Genomic DNA, 16939 nt, shown 5'->3' on the forward strand with positions numbered 1-16939 from the left:
CCCCGTGCCGTCCTCCCGCGGGAACGCGGCGCTGCACGCCCGGCTGGCACCGGCGACTTAGAGACGGCAGTGCACGACTCGCTGGCTCCCCCCCGACACGCCCCCTCCTCGTTCCCCCAACTCCTCCTCGCCCACCCCACCCGTTGGCGCTCCACCTTTCCCCGTCTCCTCCCTCCGCGGCCGCGAGCACCCTCCCTCGGCACCCTTCCCCGCAGCCCGAGTGCCCTTCCTCCCCAGCCTCCTCGCCCTCCTCCACCCGCTCTCCCATCACCCTCCCCACCCCTCCCCTCCCCCGTCCTGAGCTCCCACTTCCAGCACCTACTCAGGGCTCGGAGCCTTAAGACCATCACCTGCCCACCTAAGCCCGCAGTGATCCCTCCTGGGACCCCACTCCTAAAAACCCCTGCCCCTGCCTCCCCCAGCCCGGTGCGCCGAGTCTCTTCGCCCGCTCCGTCGGTCCCTCCTCCTTCGCGGGCGCCGTTTCCCGGCTCCAGCTCCCCGCGCGTCTATCCCTCTCCTCCCCGCGAAGTTTCGGGGCTGTCAGTCTGTCAGTCTTTCGGGCCGTCAGCACCCGAGCTGCAGGCGGCGAGCGCCATTGTGAGCAGAGCCGGCGGGGCAGGAGGCCCGGGCGCCTGGGTCCCCGCGGCGCGGGCAGAGTGGCTGGCCAGCCAGGTAAAGGCCGGGGAGACTCCGCTGCAGGCGGCCCCGCCCGCGTCTCCCTCAGCGCCGCGCTCGGGTCACCGCCGGCTCCGCGCAGGTGACAGCCCCGGAGGTAGGGGCGCGGACGGAGGGCGTGGGGGAGGGGCAGGGGTCGGGGGAGGTCGGGGGCTGGGGGAAAGGGAGGGCAAGGCCGGCGAGGGCCGGGTGAGGGCTGTGGGGGTAGAGGGGACCGGGGGGCTGGAGGGAAGGGCGGGGGCTGGGAGTAGGTCGGGCGGGAAGCAGGTGGGAAGGGGCCGGCGGGCCCAGAGGGGAGGGGAGAGGGAGTGTGGGAGGGGGCCGAGGGGGAAGGGGAGGAAGAAGCGGGCGCAGGGGACCGGGCCGCTCGGGAGGGGCGGGAGAGGAGGGCGCTGACAGGTGAGCCCCGGAGCTGGGGAGGGGGCCGGGACCTGGAGTGAAGTCGGCGATCGGAGCTGCTTAGGACGGCGTTGGGGCAGGGAGGTGGAGCTGAGGGTCCCGTCGGGAGGAAAACTTGGGAGGGGTGAGGAGAAGTCCGAGGGGAGCAGAAATGGGGAGGGGGTGCCGCGGAGGAAGGGAGAGGCGCGGAGGGGTGTTCCGAGGAGAGGCGGGGTGGGGAGGGCAGGGCCCGCGGGAAGGTCCCGATCGAGCGGGTCAGCCCTAGACCCCCAGGCTTGCGGGCCAGAGGACCCGGGAGCTGGGGAGCGGCCTGGGAGGGGGGAGGGGAAGAGCGGTTCTGGGGACTGGGGACGGGGAGGGAAGCGAAGCTGGAGCCTGCTGGGGAGACAGAGGGGGAAGGGAGGCGGGGGCCTCGGAGGGGAAGGAGAGCTGCAGAAGGGAGGGAGAGAGGGGGAGGGCGGTGGGGAGACGTGGGGGAGGGCTGGAAAGGGGGAGGGGAAGGGAACCGAGGTGAGGCGAGGAAAGGAGAAGGAAGGGAAACCGCGGTGGGGGAGGAGAGGAGGGAGGGGAGGAGAGAACGGGGTTGGGGAAAAGAGCTGAGAGGAGGAGGGCGGGTGTTGGGGAGGAAGGAAAAGAGGAGGGGGAAAGGAAGGGAGAGGGTGTGCAGCCAGGGAGGGAGATGGAGCGGGGGAGAACCGGGAGGGCAGGGAAAGGCAGCCCGGAGTCTGGGAGGGGGAGGGGAGCGCTGCCGCCGAGGCAGCCTAGAGCGGAGGGTCAGGGGAGGCGGTGGCAGTGGAGGGCCGACCCCGAGAGGGCCTCGAGGGGTTGGCCCTGCCGGGCGCGGGCGGGCGGAGCCTGAGGGGCGGGGCCGTAGGCGGAGCCGGGGCGCCGGCCCGATTCGCCGGGAGAGAGGGCGGAAGGCAGGGGGAGCGGGAGGGGCGGGGCAGAGGGAAGGCTGCCGGGGAGATGGGGGAGGGGAGTCTGCTGGGGGAAGGGCGGGGGAGCCGCGGGAGGCGGAGCAGGGAAGGGGCAGCAGGGGCGGTGTCCGGGCCTTGGGCAGCAGCCCCGCGCGGGTGAGAGGTGGTTTTGTGGTAGGGGTTTAGGGAGAGGCAGTCATTTTCTACCTATAAGAGGACCCTCTCGAGGACCTTCCCAAGCAGCACCCCTAAAGTGACACTCGCTCCCGTCCCAGGGCTGGCTCCTATTTCACCAGCTCGGGCAGTGACAGCTGGAGGGCCTAGGAGATGCAGTTTCCCACCCCCTACCCTGGGCTCCCACCCTCAAGCCTCTCTCCAGAGAATCGAATCTTTACTGCACTTCCCCAGGCAAGGACACTGGGGCGTGGAGTTGCGGTGCTGATGGGCCAGGGCTGGCGGTGAGAGACCTGCCAGGTGAGGGGGTGGTGTGGCTGGTTTCCAGAGCTGACAGAAATGGTTTCAAGGCCTTCTTGGGCCACCTTCAAAGATCTCTTGGCTTTCTGAAATCCAGTTTCCCTAACATCCCCCAGTACCTGGAGATGTTACCTTTGGAGCTCCTGGAAGAGCCCATAGGGAGAGGTTGGGCAGAGCCAGGGCCCAGGTGGAAGCTGGCGTGGGAAAAATCTGAACAAGGTTGTCTTTTCTCCATAGGGTCTGTGGCCGATCCCCAGGAGGAGCTACTCTGGGTTACCATGAGAGAGACCTTGGAGGCCCTCAGCTCCCTGGGTGAGCTGGCAGAAATGAAGGGACTTGGGGAAAAGTTTAGGAGGATTCAGGAGCATCTACAACTCAGACAGCAGAGCCACCCTCAGGAGGCTGCAACCCTGAGGCCCCAGGGGCCTGTAGGGCAACCTGCTTTCCTGTAGCGTGGGGTGTCTGAATGCCTGGACCATACATAATAGAGGCTGCGCTCCAGACCATATGCACACTTGAGCACTCACAGAGCACAGTCATATTTACATCTATGCTATCTCTTCCTTCTGTCCTTTTTGACTCAACTCAAAGGGACTGAGGTTGATACCTGTCCATGTCCATGCTGGTGAGAGACCCTGTCCTTCCTGAGCAGGTTGGGAAAAGTCTCTTGGACAGGCTGGGAAGGGGAAGAGCCCCCGCCTCTGATTACTTGTTCTGTACTGGATGCTTTACTTGGACCCACCCTTCTGCCTGTAACAGGATTCTCTGTGGGACAGCCAGAGATGGTCCCCCAAAGTGAGCCCAGGGAAGGATCCCATAATGTCCAGGAGCAGATGTCCTCTTCTAGGGAAGAGAGAGCACTAGGGGTGTGCTCAGGTAGGTAACAGGAACCATGGAGAGGCTCAGGGAGGAGTCTGCCTGCTTTCCTCCTGCCCTCCCTACCTTCGTCCCTTCTTCCCTCCCTCCTTCCTCCCTCCCTCCCACCCTCCCTTCCTTCCTTCCCTTCATCAAATATTTATTGAGCACCTACTATGTGCGGGATGCTATTCTAAACATTTGGAATACCTCAGTGACCAAATAGCCAAAGATCCCTACCTGCAAGAGCTTAATCCTAATGAGTGCAGCGAGTCAGCAAACAATAAGTAAGGAAATTTATAGACTACGTTCAAAGATGATAAGAGCTCTGGGAGAGAGGATAATGTCTGGTGAAGTGGGTTGACGGGGGGTGGGGGCCAAGACTGCTGCCGGTGAGGGTGGGTGGGGCATGTTATAGGATTAAATAGGGTGGCGAGACTGGCTTTCTTTGGGAAGGTAAGATTTGTGTAGGATTTGAAGGAGCTGGGGGAAGCCGGGCATGGTGGCTCATGCCTGTATTCTCAGCCCTTTGGGAGGCCAAGGTGGAAGGATTGCTTGAGCCTAGTTCGAGACTAGCCTGGGCAACATGGCGCGACCCTGTCTCCACAAAAAAATTAAAAATTAGCCAGATGTGGTGGCTCATGCCTGTGTTCCCAGCTACTTGGGAGGCTGGGGCAGTAGGATCCCTTGAAGCCCAGGCTGCAGTGAGGTATGATCATGCCACAATCTGCTGAGACAGCTCAGCAGATTGGGGAAAAGTGCTTCAGGCAGGAGTACAGCCAGAACAGAGCATTAAGGCAGGAATGTGCCTGACCTTTGACATCCTGGTTCTCCCCAGCGATTTGCTTGGAACCAGGGTCCATGTGGGGGCTGGGAAAGCCCCAGCCCTTCTCCTAGGGGCCTTCCTTGCTTCCACTGTCTTACATACACGTATTCCGGAAGCTCCTCACAGTGGTGGCTCTTGTGACCTTGTGGTCCATCTCATACATACCCTTAGCAGCTGCCCTGCTTAAAGGAGTCTGAGGCAGCCCCTGGGAAGCCAGGAACTCAGCCCCTGAATTCAGGTAGGATGTGGGAGGAACCCTGTGGGCCCTGCTGGAGCCAGGGTTTCAAATGTTCCTTCTTCCCAGCACCAGTGGGGCCCTTTGGCCATCTGTGATGTCTCCAGAGTCCTTGAGGTATCCTTTCTCTGCCAGGGCACAAGGCCCCCACACCGGAGGAAGGTGCCCGCACAGAACAAGCCGAGGCTCCCTGCAGAGGCCAGGCGTGCACAGCACAGAAGGCTCAGCCTGTGGGCGCCTGCCCAGGTGAGTCTTCCTGTCACTTCATCCCACCATGGGCTCAGGCCAAGGGAACGGGGCCCAGCAAGCTCTGGAGCTGCTATCTCATGAGGCAGGTAATCCCCGGAGACAGGCAGTCCAGGCCCTTCCAACCCAAGTTGAGTCCAGCACCTTTCTGCTGTGGAGCTTCGGTGCTGAAAGGGAATTTCACATCTGTAGATGGCAGGAGTCAGACAGGCTGGTCACCAAAGAGAAACACAGCCTCCCCTCAAATGCCTTCTAGAAATCCTGCCTCCCCCTCTTTATTTCCCCCAGTCTATGTCTAATTACAGTTGCCATGAAGATACATGGCTTTGGTCAACCTTTTCACTGCCTCTCCCCTGACATGCCGCCTTCCCCAGCTTCCTCTGATTGTGAGGGTACCCAGATGCTCCACATCTGCTGTATTCAACTCATCTCCTCACACCCAGGGTGATCAAACTGCTCATTCTCTCTCAACAATCCCACCATTACTTCCTTCCACTACCACCATCCTTATTACCTTTTGCCTGAGGAATATCATTTATTCTGCAAGGATTTATTGAGCACCTACTACATACAGGCTGTGTTAAATATAGGGGAAAGAGATGAACTGTAGAGTTACCTGGGCCTGGTTTGAATCTTTGCTCTGCATTTACTAGCTGAGTGTCCTTGGATAGGCCACCTTGACTCCAGGAGCTTTGGTTTGTGAAGGTTTGTGACAGTGTGTTTACACCACCTCATTTACAGTTGGTCCTCAATAAGCGGCAGCAGTCCCCATTTTTATCAGACACATAAAAACACCTTTCTTATTAGACACAAAAGAAATGGAACACAAAATGTCTGCACCCCAGAAGATAAAATCTGGTTGAAATGACCTTAATATGAGCCAGAACAAAGAATTAAAAGAATAGTATAAAGGCAAGTCACAAATAAGTACAAAAGTGTTAACAGTAAGTGCTATAGGAGTTTATGCTAAAAGATCCACATGCATTGGGAATTTGTCAAAAAAAACATTAATTTGTGCTGCATTTTGAGAAAGGTGTAAACTTCAGTTCTGAAAGGGCTGGGGTGGAGGATGGGAAGGCGTTCTAGGGTGAGAAGATCTTGAAGCAGGAAAGGGGAAGAGAGCAGCTTGGCTGAAGTGGAAGGTCCATGCCTGGGAGAAAGAAAGTTGGACTTGGGTGGGGTGAGCCTCAGATACAGCTGGAACCTGTTTTATCTTCAAATAATAGGGTGCTGGGCTGGGCACTGTGGCTCATGCCTGTAATCCCAGCGACTCAGGAAGCTGGGGTGGGAGAATTGCTTGAGGCTAGGATTTCAAGACCAGTCTGGGCAACACAGTGAGACTCCATCTCTGAAAAAATAAGAAATATCAGCTGGGCATGGTGATGCACACCTGTAGTCGCAGCTGCTTGAGGGGCTGAGGTAAGAGGATCGCTTGAGCCCAGGAGTTTGAGGCTGCAGTGAGACATTATCATCCCATTGCACTCCAGCCTGAGAGACAGAGCAAGACCCTGACTCAATTAAAAATAAATAGGAGCTATTGATGGTTCTTGAGTAGAAAAGTGAAGAGTGCCACAATGAAGGTGAAAGCAGTATCACAGTATGATAAGTAGACAGGAGTGTGGAGTCAATGAACTGATAGAAGAAACTGGGAGTACCTCTGATTGTGGAAGTCCATGTGTGATAGAATCAAGGCTCAGGCCAGACAGGAACTCAAATTATCTGATTCAGTGATTCACAAATGAGAGTCACTTTGGGAGCTTTAAAGATGGAACACATTCGTGGGCCTTGCCCCCATTTGTGCATTTTCTCAAAGTTCCCCAGGAGCTGATGATGCAAAACAGGCGTAAGAGCTTTAAACTACTCCAACTCTTAGACAAAGGGAAAACTTTCTTAGCGGACTAAGAAACATAACTCAAAGAGGTTAAGTGACTGAACCAAAGTCACACTCCTAGTTAGTGACAGAGGAGAACCTAAATTGGACCCTCTCGTCTGGACCCCGGGCTCCTTCCTCTTGGCTGGACCACTGCAGCACCTGAGAGGGGCAACACTCCAGTGGAATCCCCTGCAACCTGCCCTTAGGCTGAGGCTCCCCCAGAGGGCCTTCCTTGCTTCTCCAGAGCCAGTGTTCACTAGTTCCCCAGACCCTGTAAACTCCATCCTGGTCTTCCTAAATGGTGATTTCCCCTCCAGCTGTCCAGCAGGAAAGAAGGGAGTAGCAGGAGTACGAGGGCACCCTGGTTCCTTGGCCACTAGAGGTAAGGTGGGCTGGGGGTGGGGGTTAAAGAGCAAGAGAATCACCCCAGGTGAGATGTCAAAGATCAAGTTTTCAAGGCCACCAGGGAAGGAGGCTGTAGTCCTAAGGTTAAAGTCAGCCAGGGCTCAGTTTGGGAAGGTCAGGTGTGTGGTGAGAAAGCTGCTGAGCCGCGGCCAGTTTGCAGTACCAAGGAGAGCTGCTGGACCGGAGATGGAGACTGAGGTCCCAGAAAGGCACTGCTGGAGCAGGAAGATCTGGGCCAGCCACCAAAGGGATGTGAACCTGGAGCGAAGCAGGAGGACTGAAGCTTGGGCAACCTTCCTCTTCAGGGGTGCCGGAGGGCTCCTGGGCACATCCAGGCCGGGGAAGAAGCCCCCGGGAGGGGTGTGGTGTTCACACGCATCACAGGCTTCCGAGAGTGCAGGAGGCCTGAGAAAAGCTGCGGATTTGGTCACCCTCAGGAACCGTTAGGTAGAGTGGAGAGCAGAGCCAGACCGCAGGGCTCCAGCAAGTGGAGATCCTGTGGTTAAATAAACGTTGCCGCACGTGGAGCTCAATAGACAATTCTTGTTTTGACCTTTCAGGAGACGAGTGGATGATTCGGAAGGTGAAGGTAGAGGATGAGGATCAGGAGGCAGAAGAGGTGGTCGAATGGCCCCAGCATCTATCGTTACTTCCCAGCCCCTTTCCTGCGCCTGACCTGGGGCATCTGGCTGCCGCTTACAAACTGGAGCCAGGGGCCCCGGGGGCACTGAGTGGGCTCGCGCTGTCCGGGTGGGCTCCGATGCCCGAGAAGCCCTACGGCTGTGGGGAGTGTGAGCGGCGCTTCCGGGATCAGCTGACGTTGCGACTGCACCAGCGGCTGCACCGGGGCGAGGGTCCCTGCGCCTGCCCGGACTGCGGCCGCAGCTTCACGCAGCGCGCCCACATGCTGCTGCATCAGCGCAGCCACCGCGGGGAGCGGCCTTTCCCGTGCTCCGAGTGCGACAAGCGCTTCAGCAAGAAGGCCCACCTGACCCGCCACCTGCGCACGCACACGGGCGAGCGGCCCTACCCGTGCGCGGAGTGCGGCAAGCGCTTCAGCCAGAAGATCCACCTGGGCTCCCACCAGAAGACCCACACTGGCGAGCGGCCCTTCCCCTGCACAGAATGCGAGAAGCGCTTTCGCAAGAAGACGCACTTGATTCGGCACCAGCGCATCCACACTGGCGAGAGACCCTACCAGTGCGCGCAGTGCGCACGCAGCTTCACGCATAAGCAGCACTTGGTGCGGCACCAAAGGGTGCACGAGGCGGCCGGCCCGGCCAGGCCCTCTCCCGACGCGTCCGCTTCTCCTCATTCCACTGCCCCGTCCCCCACCCCATCCCCTCCCGGGCCAAAGCCTTTCGCCTGCTCCGACTGCGGCTTGAGCTTCGGCTGGAAAAAGAACCTCGCCACGCACCAGTGTCTGCACCGCAGCGAGGGTCGCCCCTATGGGTGCAACGAGTGCGCACTGGGCGCCACCGTGGATCCCCCCACCGCCGAGCCCCTGGCCAGCGCGCCTGGCGGACCGGACTGCGGCCCAGGATCCGATCCTGTGGCGCCCCAGCGCGCCCCCTCGGGCGAGCGGTCCTTTTTCTGCCCGGACTGCGGGCGCGGCTTCGCCCATGGGCAGCACCTGGCGCGGCACCGGCGCGTGCACACGGGCGAACGGCCCTTCGCCTGCACGCAGTGTGACCGCCGCTTCGGCTCGCGGCCCAATCTGGTCGCCCACTCCAGGGCCCACAGCGGCGCCAGGCCTTTCGCCTGCGCTCAGTGCGGCCGCCGCTTCAGCCGCAAGTCGCACCTGGGCCGCCACCAGGCGGTGCACACGGGCAGCCGCCCCCACGCCTGCGCCGTCTGCGCCCGCAGCTTCAGCTCCAAAACCAACCTAGTCCGCCACCAGGCGATCCACACAGGCTCCCGCCCCTTCTCCTGCCCACAGTGCGGAAAGAGCTTCAGTCGCAAGACCCACCTGGTGCGGCACCAGCTCATTCACGGCGAAGCCGCCCATGCGGCCCTGGACGCCCCCCTCGCGGCCCCAGCCTGGTCCCCTCCCCCAGAGGTGGCGCCGCCCCCGCTCTTTTTCTGAGCCTAGTTCTCACCAGGACCCTTTCTTGCCTACAGTTTCGAGAGGCCTGTGCCATGAGACCGCCTGGGGTGAGCACGGTGGCCTGGGCAGCTGTCCGAAGATTTGGCCTCCGCGGGACCCCTGTTTCCTTCCCGCAGTGTCTGCGTCCGCACAGGATACCCAGCTTGGACCTCCTAGGACAGAAATGCGAGCGAACCCTTGCTGGGAACAGTTGAGGCTGAAGTTCTTGGAAGGCTCCCACCCAGGTGCCCCGCTGGAAAGCAGATATTTCCTGGACCCAGCGCGGCCTCAACCAGGGCGGGAAAAGAGTGATTATTTAAGTACTTAAAGTTTCATTAAAATTAAAATCAGAAAGTTCTGAAGCTGTTAAATGAGTTGGGGAGGGAACCCTGACTCTCCTTAGCCACTGTCCCAACTCCATCCACGCGCAGACCACCCCTCTCCACTTGCCCTTCTGTCCTGGGTGAGTTACATTTAGCTAGCTGCTGTTAATTGGTTCTCCCAAATCAAAATGTAACGTATTTATTCACCAAACCACCACCCTGGCTCCTGCTTCTAGCTCGGAAGTATAAGGAAGGAACATTAGGGTGCATTTCACTCACGCCACGTGTCACAGACCGGAGCTGAAGGAGGCAGGCCGTCCTTTGGCGTGGGCTTGGGAGCTCTGTGCGGTCTCTGCAGCTCCGGGGGGATTCGGAGCTGGGTGGCCTGAGGAAGGAGGTGGCACATCCACTGCAGATGAAGGTTGCTTTCACATCGCACTTGCAACAAGTCCTTTCTTGAGGCTGCTGGGTCCAGAAGTCTCTGTATTGCCCTTCTTCAGCCTAGGCAGGTATGAGAGCTAGGGCTGCCTGGCCATGAGGCGGGAGGGCAGGATAATGGGGAGCCTATGGGGCTTGCAGTGAGTAGTCTTGGGTTTGACCCTCCTCTGCCTCTCGTCGGACTTGGAGCGCAGCATTATTCATTTCCCAGTGAGCGGGATGAGAGGCAGAGCAGAGGCCTGAGAGATGGAAGGGCCTTTCACACCTGTGAAGGAGTTTAGACTGTGTCCGAGAGAGGGGGAACCATGGCAAGGTTAGACAGGGCAGGAACAGGGCCACGCTTACAGTCCTGCGTTTTGGAAGGATGTTTGGCAAGACAACTCAGGAGCAAGACTGGAGGCCTGGGCATCAGTTGTCCTGGTGACAGGTGGTGGTGACCTGGGACCATAGTTGTGTCAGAGGAAACAGAGAAGTGATGGATTCAAGAGACACTTAATAGGCAGAGGACACAGGACCTGTTGACTGGTGTGGGTGGGGGAATCAATGAGCTTGGCCCGATTTCTGCTTGCCACTGACTGGATGACAGTGGCATACTCCCAGAAGGGAGACGTGGTGTTGGGGACAGTTCGTGCTGGGGGAGCAGTCCTGCATCTGCTGAGTTGCGAGCAGTGCCTGCCCAGCAGGAAGGAGGCTGTGTGGGTGGAGAGCTAAGAAGAGGGCCGGGATGCAGACATAGAGCTGAGAATTTTCCACATGTGCTTCTGGAGCTATGGGGGAGTGGATGATCTTCCCAAAGAACTGAGTGTGGAGTGAGAAATTGGGGGCCTGGGACAGAAGCCTCTGGGACACCAACATTAGGGGATGGCACTGAGAGAGGCCTGTAAACAAGATTGGAAAGTGGAGGTGCAAGAACTGGACAGGAAAGCCCCAGGTGGAGGTGACAAAGGAGTTGAGGAAAGACGTGCTTCAGAGAGGAGGAGGCCGCTGGAGGCTAGAGAGAGGTCACCTAGGCAAAGGACTTCCAAACCCTTTGGATTTCGCTGCAAGGCAAATCCAGATCTTGGTGAGAGCAGCATCAGGAGCAGCTGGGTCAGAAATCAGATCACAATGGTGAACTACAAAAGCAAAATCCCAGAGAAGGTAGGAGACAATGAGACCTGGTCGCAAGTGAGGGAGGGGCGTTGGCTGGGAAGCCTGTCAGAGGAGGCATGAATGCAAATGTGTCTATGAGTTTCATGGCCACAATGAATCGGTGACTCCAAGTTATTTTAAATATCTTGAAATGTCACGTAAAAATCTGGACTTCCAGCTTCTGTTGTGAAAAAAGCAAAAGGTTTAGCAACTGGTGGCTGGAGCTGAGTGGAAGTTGGCCTCTTTGGCCTAAGGGATCAGAGTCCTCAGCACTCCCCCTCATCCTAAAGCCCAGCTGGGCTTCTCTGAGGTTCCTTACCCGGCCTCTTAGGCACAGAGCTTGTGATTCCAGCTAAAAAAAAGTCATTTCACAGACTTCTAAAATCAAACACATAAAAACAATGTTTGTGTTGGTTAGACCAATGTTTTCCTTTCTTGAAACATTCTGGAATTCTCGTGTAAGAACAGCTTTTAGATCTTACAGCATATTTGGTGAGGCCTACCATGTGCCAGACGTTTTCAGGATTTCACATTATTTTAAAGATTCTCTACAAGGCATGAATATCTTTGTCCTTATTTTTTAGCTTGTTTGCAAATAGTCAAAATTTGTTTAGCATCCAGTCTGGCAGTAGCCAACTCAGAAGACGTCTGCTCAACAAATGCACCGTGACTGTGATGGAAGACTGAGGTTTCTAAAGGCTCTTCCCAAGGAAGAGTTCTAGACTCAGAAAGTGATGGCCTCACTAAAATCAATATCTACCATCACCACCCCTATGTCACCCCAGGTCTGAGCTACCCCAGGTATAACTACCTTGATAAGGCACCAGACTTTTGACTTTAGGACCACATCCTGGTATGTGAAAATGCTCAGAGAAGTAAAGCACTCATTTACTAGTTCTATATCTAGAAGAGAAAGGTTTTATTAGTTAGCTAAAATTTACTTACTTCTCCCCAATCCTGTTCAAAAAAAGAGACTTACTGTATAATGGGTATTGAGTACCTAGTATGTGCCCAGAATGTGCCAGTCCCTGTGAATAGCACAGAGATGTCAAGCACATGCCACCCGTCCGTGAGGAACCTGCAGTCTGACTGGAGATGAGACATCAATGTTCATGAAGCAGAGAAGCTAAGTGCTAGGTGGCATTCTGCGGGCTCTTAAGACCTGAGGGGACAGAGAAAGCTCTGGAGAGGAGGTGGGGCTGAACATGGAGCTGCATGGACAGGATTCTTGGATGGCCGGGGGAGGAGGAGAGAGAAGGCTTCAACCTCCCCTTCTTACAACATATTTCTTCCTAGATTCTCTGTCCTCCCAACTCTTATCTACCCCTAGTCAGCGGCCCCTCCTCCTTCTCTAATCTCCATGGAGCCTGTGCTTCCCAATCTTTAAAATTTTTTTATTGTGGTAAAACATAAATAAAAAACATAAACAACATGAAATTTACTCTTTTAACCATGTTTAAGTGTACAGTTCAGTGGCTTAAGCACCCTCACAATATTGCGTCACCATCACCACTGTCTATATCCAGGACTTTTTCATCATCCCAAACAGAAACTGTTCCCAGTCTGTTTAATGGGATGGCATTTAGGTAAGGATAATGTTAGGGTCACTGGGGAGCCCATTCAAGGCCTGTGGCGATGGCTGGGGCTGCCCCAGCCCCACACCTGGTGGTCCTGATAGCTGAGAGAGTGACCTCCATATCCTTGGAATTCCCAACACATTGGAGATTTCTGTTCCATGTCACAGACCCGAATTCTTGTTTGTGAGGGAGATGGGACATATTCACTTGTCACAAGAATGATAATATCCAAGTTCCCTGGATTGTGATGGTTAATAGAGAGAAGAAACACCGTGGAGCCCTTAACCCCACCAGGCATCAACCTAGCGATGCCTCTGTCTTTTTCATGGCTTACCCTTTATCAGAGCCCTCAGTTCTCACTCTACCTCCACCCCATCTCAAAAGTTTGAGCTTTTGAGCTCAAACTATCTCATTCCAGAATTTTCGGCAGCTGTTGACTCAGATGATCTTTACACGCTTGTGTCCAGTTAACGCTTCATCTTCCTCTCAGTCCTTTCAGTGGGTTCCTATCTCCTCCCTCCACTGCTAATCTATCCCAGTCTTAGAACCTCCAACTGATAGATACCTGAGACCGGGAGAATGTTTTTTGTTTTGTTTTGTTTGGTTTGGTTTGGTTTTTTTTCTTTTTTTTTTTTTGAGACGGAGTCTCACTCTGTCACCCAAGCTGGAGTGGCACGATCTCTGCTCACTGCCACTTCTGCCTCCCGGGTTCAAGTGATTCTCCTGCCTCAGCCTCCCAAATAGCTGGGATTACAGGCGCACACCACCACACCTGGCTAAATTTTGTATTTTTAGTAGAGACAGGATTTCACCATGTTGGTCAGGCTGGCCTCAAACTCCTGACCTCATGATCCACCCGCCTCGGCCTCCCAAAATGTTGGGATTATAGGCGTGAGCCACCACGCCCAGCTGACCTGGGGAATCTTAAATGGAACCCAGTCCACAGTCATTCTGATGACAATTTTGCTGGGAGGAGGTGGAGAAAGACAAAGAACAGGACCGCCCTCCCGCAGGAGAGGTTAGGTGCCCAAGAGAAGAGCAGAACAGTGGTTAGAGGGCAGGGTTTCTCATCTGCTTAGGATTTCAAGCCTAACCCCAAGACTCAGCTCCTTACAGCCTGAGCACCAACTAACAAGTACCCAGTGCATCCAAGCGCTTAGTTCCCAAGTTGCTGCTGCCTTTTCAATTTGAGGAGCAGGGGAAATGGTCAGTAAACAGCCAATGTGCCACACAGCCAGTGCATTGCTTTATATTGGAAGATTCTCAGGTGCCTGAACTGTTCCTCTTGTCCATGCTGGGGAAATGAAATTAATCATCAAGACTGGGTTTGGCAGGGTGGAGTCAGAGCAAAGTGAAGTGAGGATACTAAAGCCATTTATACTTCATTCAGGCTTTAGCGAAGCCTGCCTACCACAGGACTAGAGTAAGACACGAGAATCTTTTGTGCAGCCCGGCCTCCTGTATCTTCTCCCTCTCCATCTGCAGGGTTGGACAACAAGAGCTGCTAGTAGAGAGATCTGGAGATCTTCCCCAGGCTTGACTGCCTCAGGCATCCAGGGTGAGTCCGGCATTTTAATCCCCCATAAACATTGGCTGAGCTTTAAAATCTACCCAGGCTTGTGCAAACATGGTCGGAATAGAATGACAGCTCTTGCCCTCGTGGAGTTGATAGTTCAGATGTAAGGCAAGTTTAAGGATCACTCAAGGTCCTGGGAGCTGGGAGCTTTGGGAGACTCACGAGAAGTAAATATCACGCATGGTTCCTGACCCGCAAACCTAACCCGTAGCTGGAAGAGAATGCTGGAGTTTCATGACACGCCTAAAACTCAACCCAGGTATAGTATCCTATTCTTCATGAGAGGGCGTGGGCTGGAGCAGTCAGGGGGTTTCTGAGGGAGGAGGGTCCTGGTTGAGTTTTGACTGGAGCTGGGACTGGAACAGACAAAGAGGAGGTGGAGGAACAAGAGATCCATGCAAGACAATGCAAGACAAAAGTGCAACTAAGTGCTCAACTATGCTGGTCGCAGGAGGTCAGCTATTTGCAATACTAAGTTAGTGGTGAGAAGGGGTCATCTTCCTTAATGTCAGTGCAGGGAAAATCCACCTCTGCCCTGTCCCCTACTCTAATTCCTGTGCCATTGAGGCACTGGATGAATAGAACTCTTTCTTCTTCCATAGCCCTTCACAGAGCCACAGCTGCATGACATCTCTGCCAGTCAGTGCTCCAAAGAAAGGGCCAGGCAATAGGAAAAGTGTTTGCCATTATTACCACTGATAATAATGGTAGCCAATATTTGTCTAATACTTGCTGTATCAGGCTTTCCAACCTGAATTCTTCACACACACACACACACACATATGCACACACACACACACATATATATATATATACATGTCATGTATATTTCCCCAATCTTCATGGTTATCATTATTATCCCCAAGTTTTTTTAGATGAGGAAACTAAGGCACAGAGCAATTAAGTCATTTGAACAAGGTCATTTATTCAGTCACTTATTCAACAAACATGCACTGGGGCCAGGCGCGGTGATTCACACCTGTAATCCCAGCACTTTGGAAGGCCGAAGCGGGCAGATCGCCTGAGGTCAGGAGTTTGAGACCAGCCTGGCCAACATGGTAAAACCCCGTCTCTACTAAAAATACACAAATTAGCCAGGCATGGTGGCAGGCACCTGTAATCCCAGCTACTCAGGAGGCTGAGGCAGGAGAATCGCTTGAACCTGGGAGGTAGAGGTTGCAGTGAGCCAAGATCGCGCCATTGCACTCCAGCCTGGGCGACAAGAGTGAGACTTGGTCTCAAAAACAAAGCAAAACAAAACAAAAAAAACATGCACTGAGTACCTGCTCTGTGTCTGGCATTGTTAGATGCTGGGAATAATAATACTAATAAACTAGGCCAGGCGCGGTGGCTCACGGCTGTAATCCCAGCACTTTGGGAGGATGAGATGGGCGGATCACTTGAGGTCAGGAGTTTGAGACCAGCCTGGCCAACATGGCGAACCTCTGTCTCTACTAAAAATACAAAAAAATTAGCTGAGCATGGTGGCACATGCCTGTAATCCCAGCTACTCAGGTGGCTGAGGTATGAAAATCGCTTGAACCTGGGAGGCAAAGGTTGCAGTGAGTCAAGATTGAGCCACTGCTCTCCAACCTGGGCAACAGAGGGAGACTCTGCCTCAAATAATCATCATCATCATCATCATCATCATCATCTAAAATATATCAAACACCTACTTTGTGCTAGATACTATACAAATTAAGGATTTACAAGTGTTGCTTTGTTTATTTTGACCACCTCCCTATTATAGGACATCATTGTCACTGATCCAATTATTATTATTTTTTTTTTAGATGTCTTGCTCTGTTGCCCAGTGCAGTGGCATGATCTCGGCTCACTGCAACCTCTGCCTCCTGCATTCAAGGAACTGTCGTGCCTCAGCCTCTGGAGAAGCTGGGACTACAGGCACATGCCACCATGTCCAGCTAATTTTTCTGTATTTTAGTAGAGACGGGGTTTCGCCATGTTGGCCAAGCTGGTCTTGAACTCCTGGCCTCAAGTGGATCTGCCTGCCTCCCACAGTGCTTGGATTACAGGCATGAGCCACCATGCCCATCCCTGGTCCAGTTATTCTGAGGAGGTGAAGGAAGCTCAGAGGGTCTCCATGACCTGTGCACAGACACGAGACCGTACGTAACGAAAGAAAGCAACCTGGTGGTCTGACTCTAGAGCTTCTTCTTTTTAAAAAATTACATTATTTTAAATTGTGGCAAAATACACATAACATAAAATGTAACATCTTTACCATCTTTAAGTTTGCAGTTTAGTGGCATATAGTACATTCACGTTATGTGACCATCACCACCATCCATCTCCAGAACTCTTTTCATCTTGTGTGATGGTTAATTTTCTGTGTCAACTTGGCTAGACCATGGTGCCCAGATATGTGATCAAACATTATCTTTATATGTTTATATGAGGGTGTTTGTGGATGATATTAGCATTTAAATTGGTGGACTTGGAGTAAACAGATTACCCTCCATAATGTGGGTAGGCCTCACCCAATCAATTGAACAGAAGACTGACCTCCCCCAAGGAAGAGGGAATTCAGCCAGCAGAAGCATTGGCTCTTCCCTGGGTCTCCAGCCAGCCAAGCCACCCTACAGATTTTGGACTTGCCAGCCCCTGTAATCACATGAACCCATTCCTTAAAACAAATCTCTTTCTATGTACATATACACACACCCCATGGTTGTCTTTCTCTAGAGAATCTTGACTAATACACCTTGCAAAGCTGAAACTCTGTGCCTATTAAACCCTATTCTTCCCTCTCCCAATCCCTGGCAACCACCATTCTACTTTTTATCTCTATGAATCTGACTACTCTAGGGACCTCCTGTAAGTGGAATAACATAGCATTTGTCTTTTGTGACTGGCTTATTTCACTTAGCATAATGTTCTCA

The 16939-nt window shown here is 54.3% G+C and overlaps 1 protein-coding gene across 1 annotated transcript; it reads left to right on the top strand.

Moving 5' to 3' along the window:
* The first annotated feature begins 2076 nt into the window (after positions 1-2076).
* Positions 2077-9521, top strand: ZNF467 (zinc finger protein 467). Its single transcript, XM_050785862.1, has 5 exons — positions 2077-2147; positions 2703-2777; positions 3225-3341; positions 4517-4627; positions 7466-9521. Exons 2-5 carry the CDS (start codon positions 2744-2746, stop codon positions 8989-8991), a joined length of 1788 nt encoding a protein of 595 aa, XP_050641819.1. The 5' UTR covers positions 2077-2147; positions 2703-2743; the 3' UTR covers positions 8992-9521.
* The last annotated feature ends 7418 nt before the right edge of the window (positions 9522-16939 follow it).

The sequence above is a fragment of the Macaca thibetana genome, chromosome 3 (assembly GCF_024542745.1).
Source record: "Macaca thibetana thibetana isolate TM-01 chromosome 3, ASM2454274v1, whole genome shotgun sequence".
NCBI classification, from domain to species: domain Eukaryota; kingdom Metazoa; phylum Chordata; class Mammalia; order Primates; family Cercopithecidae; genus Macaca; species Macaca thibetana.

Coding starts and splice junctions, on each gene's coding strand:
- ZNF467 (XM_050785862.1), top strand. CDS start 2,744: ATGAGAGAGACCTTGGAGGCCCTCAGCTCCCTGG. Junction 2,778..3,224: donor GGAGGCCCTCAGCTCCCTGG/GTGAGCTGGCAG, acceptor TGCCTGTAACAG/GATTCTCTGTGGGACAGCCA. Junction 4,628..7,465: donor GCCTGTGGGCGCCTGCCCAG/GTGAGTCTTCCT, acceptor TTGACCTTTCAG/GAGACGAGTGGATGATTCGG.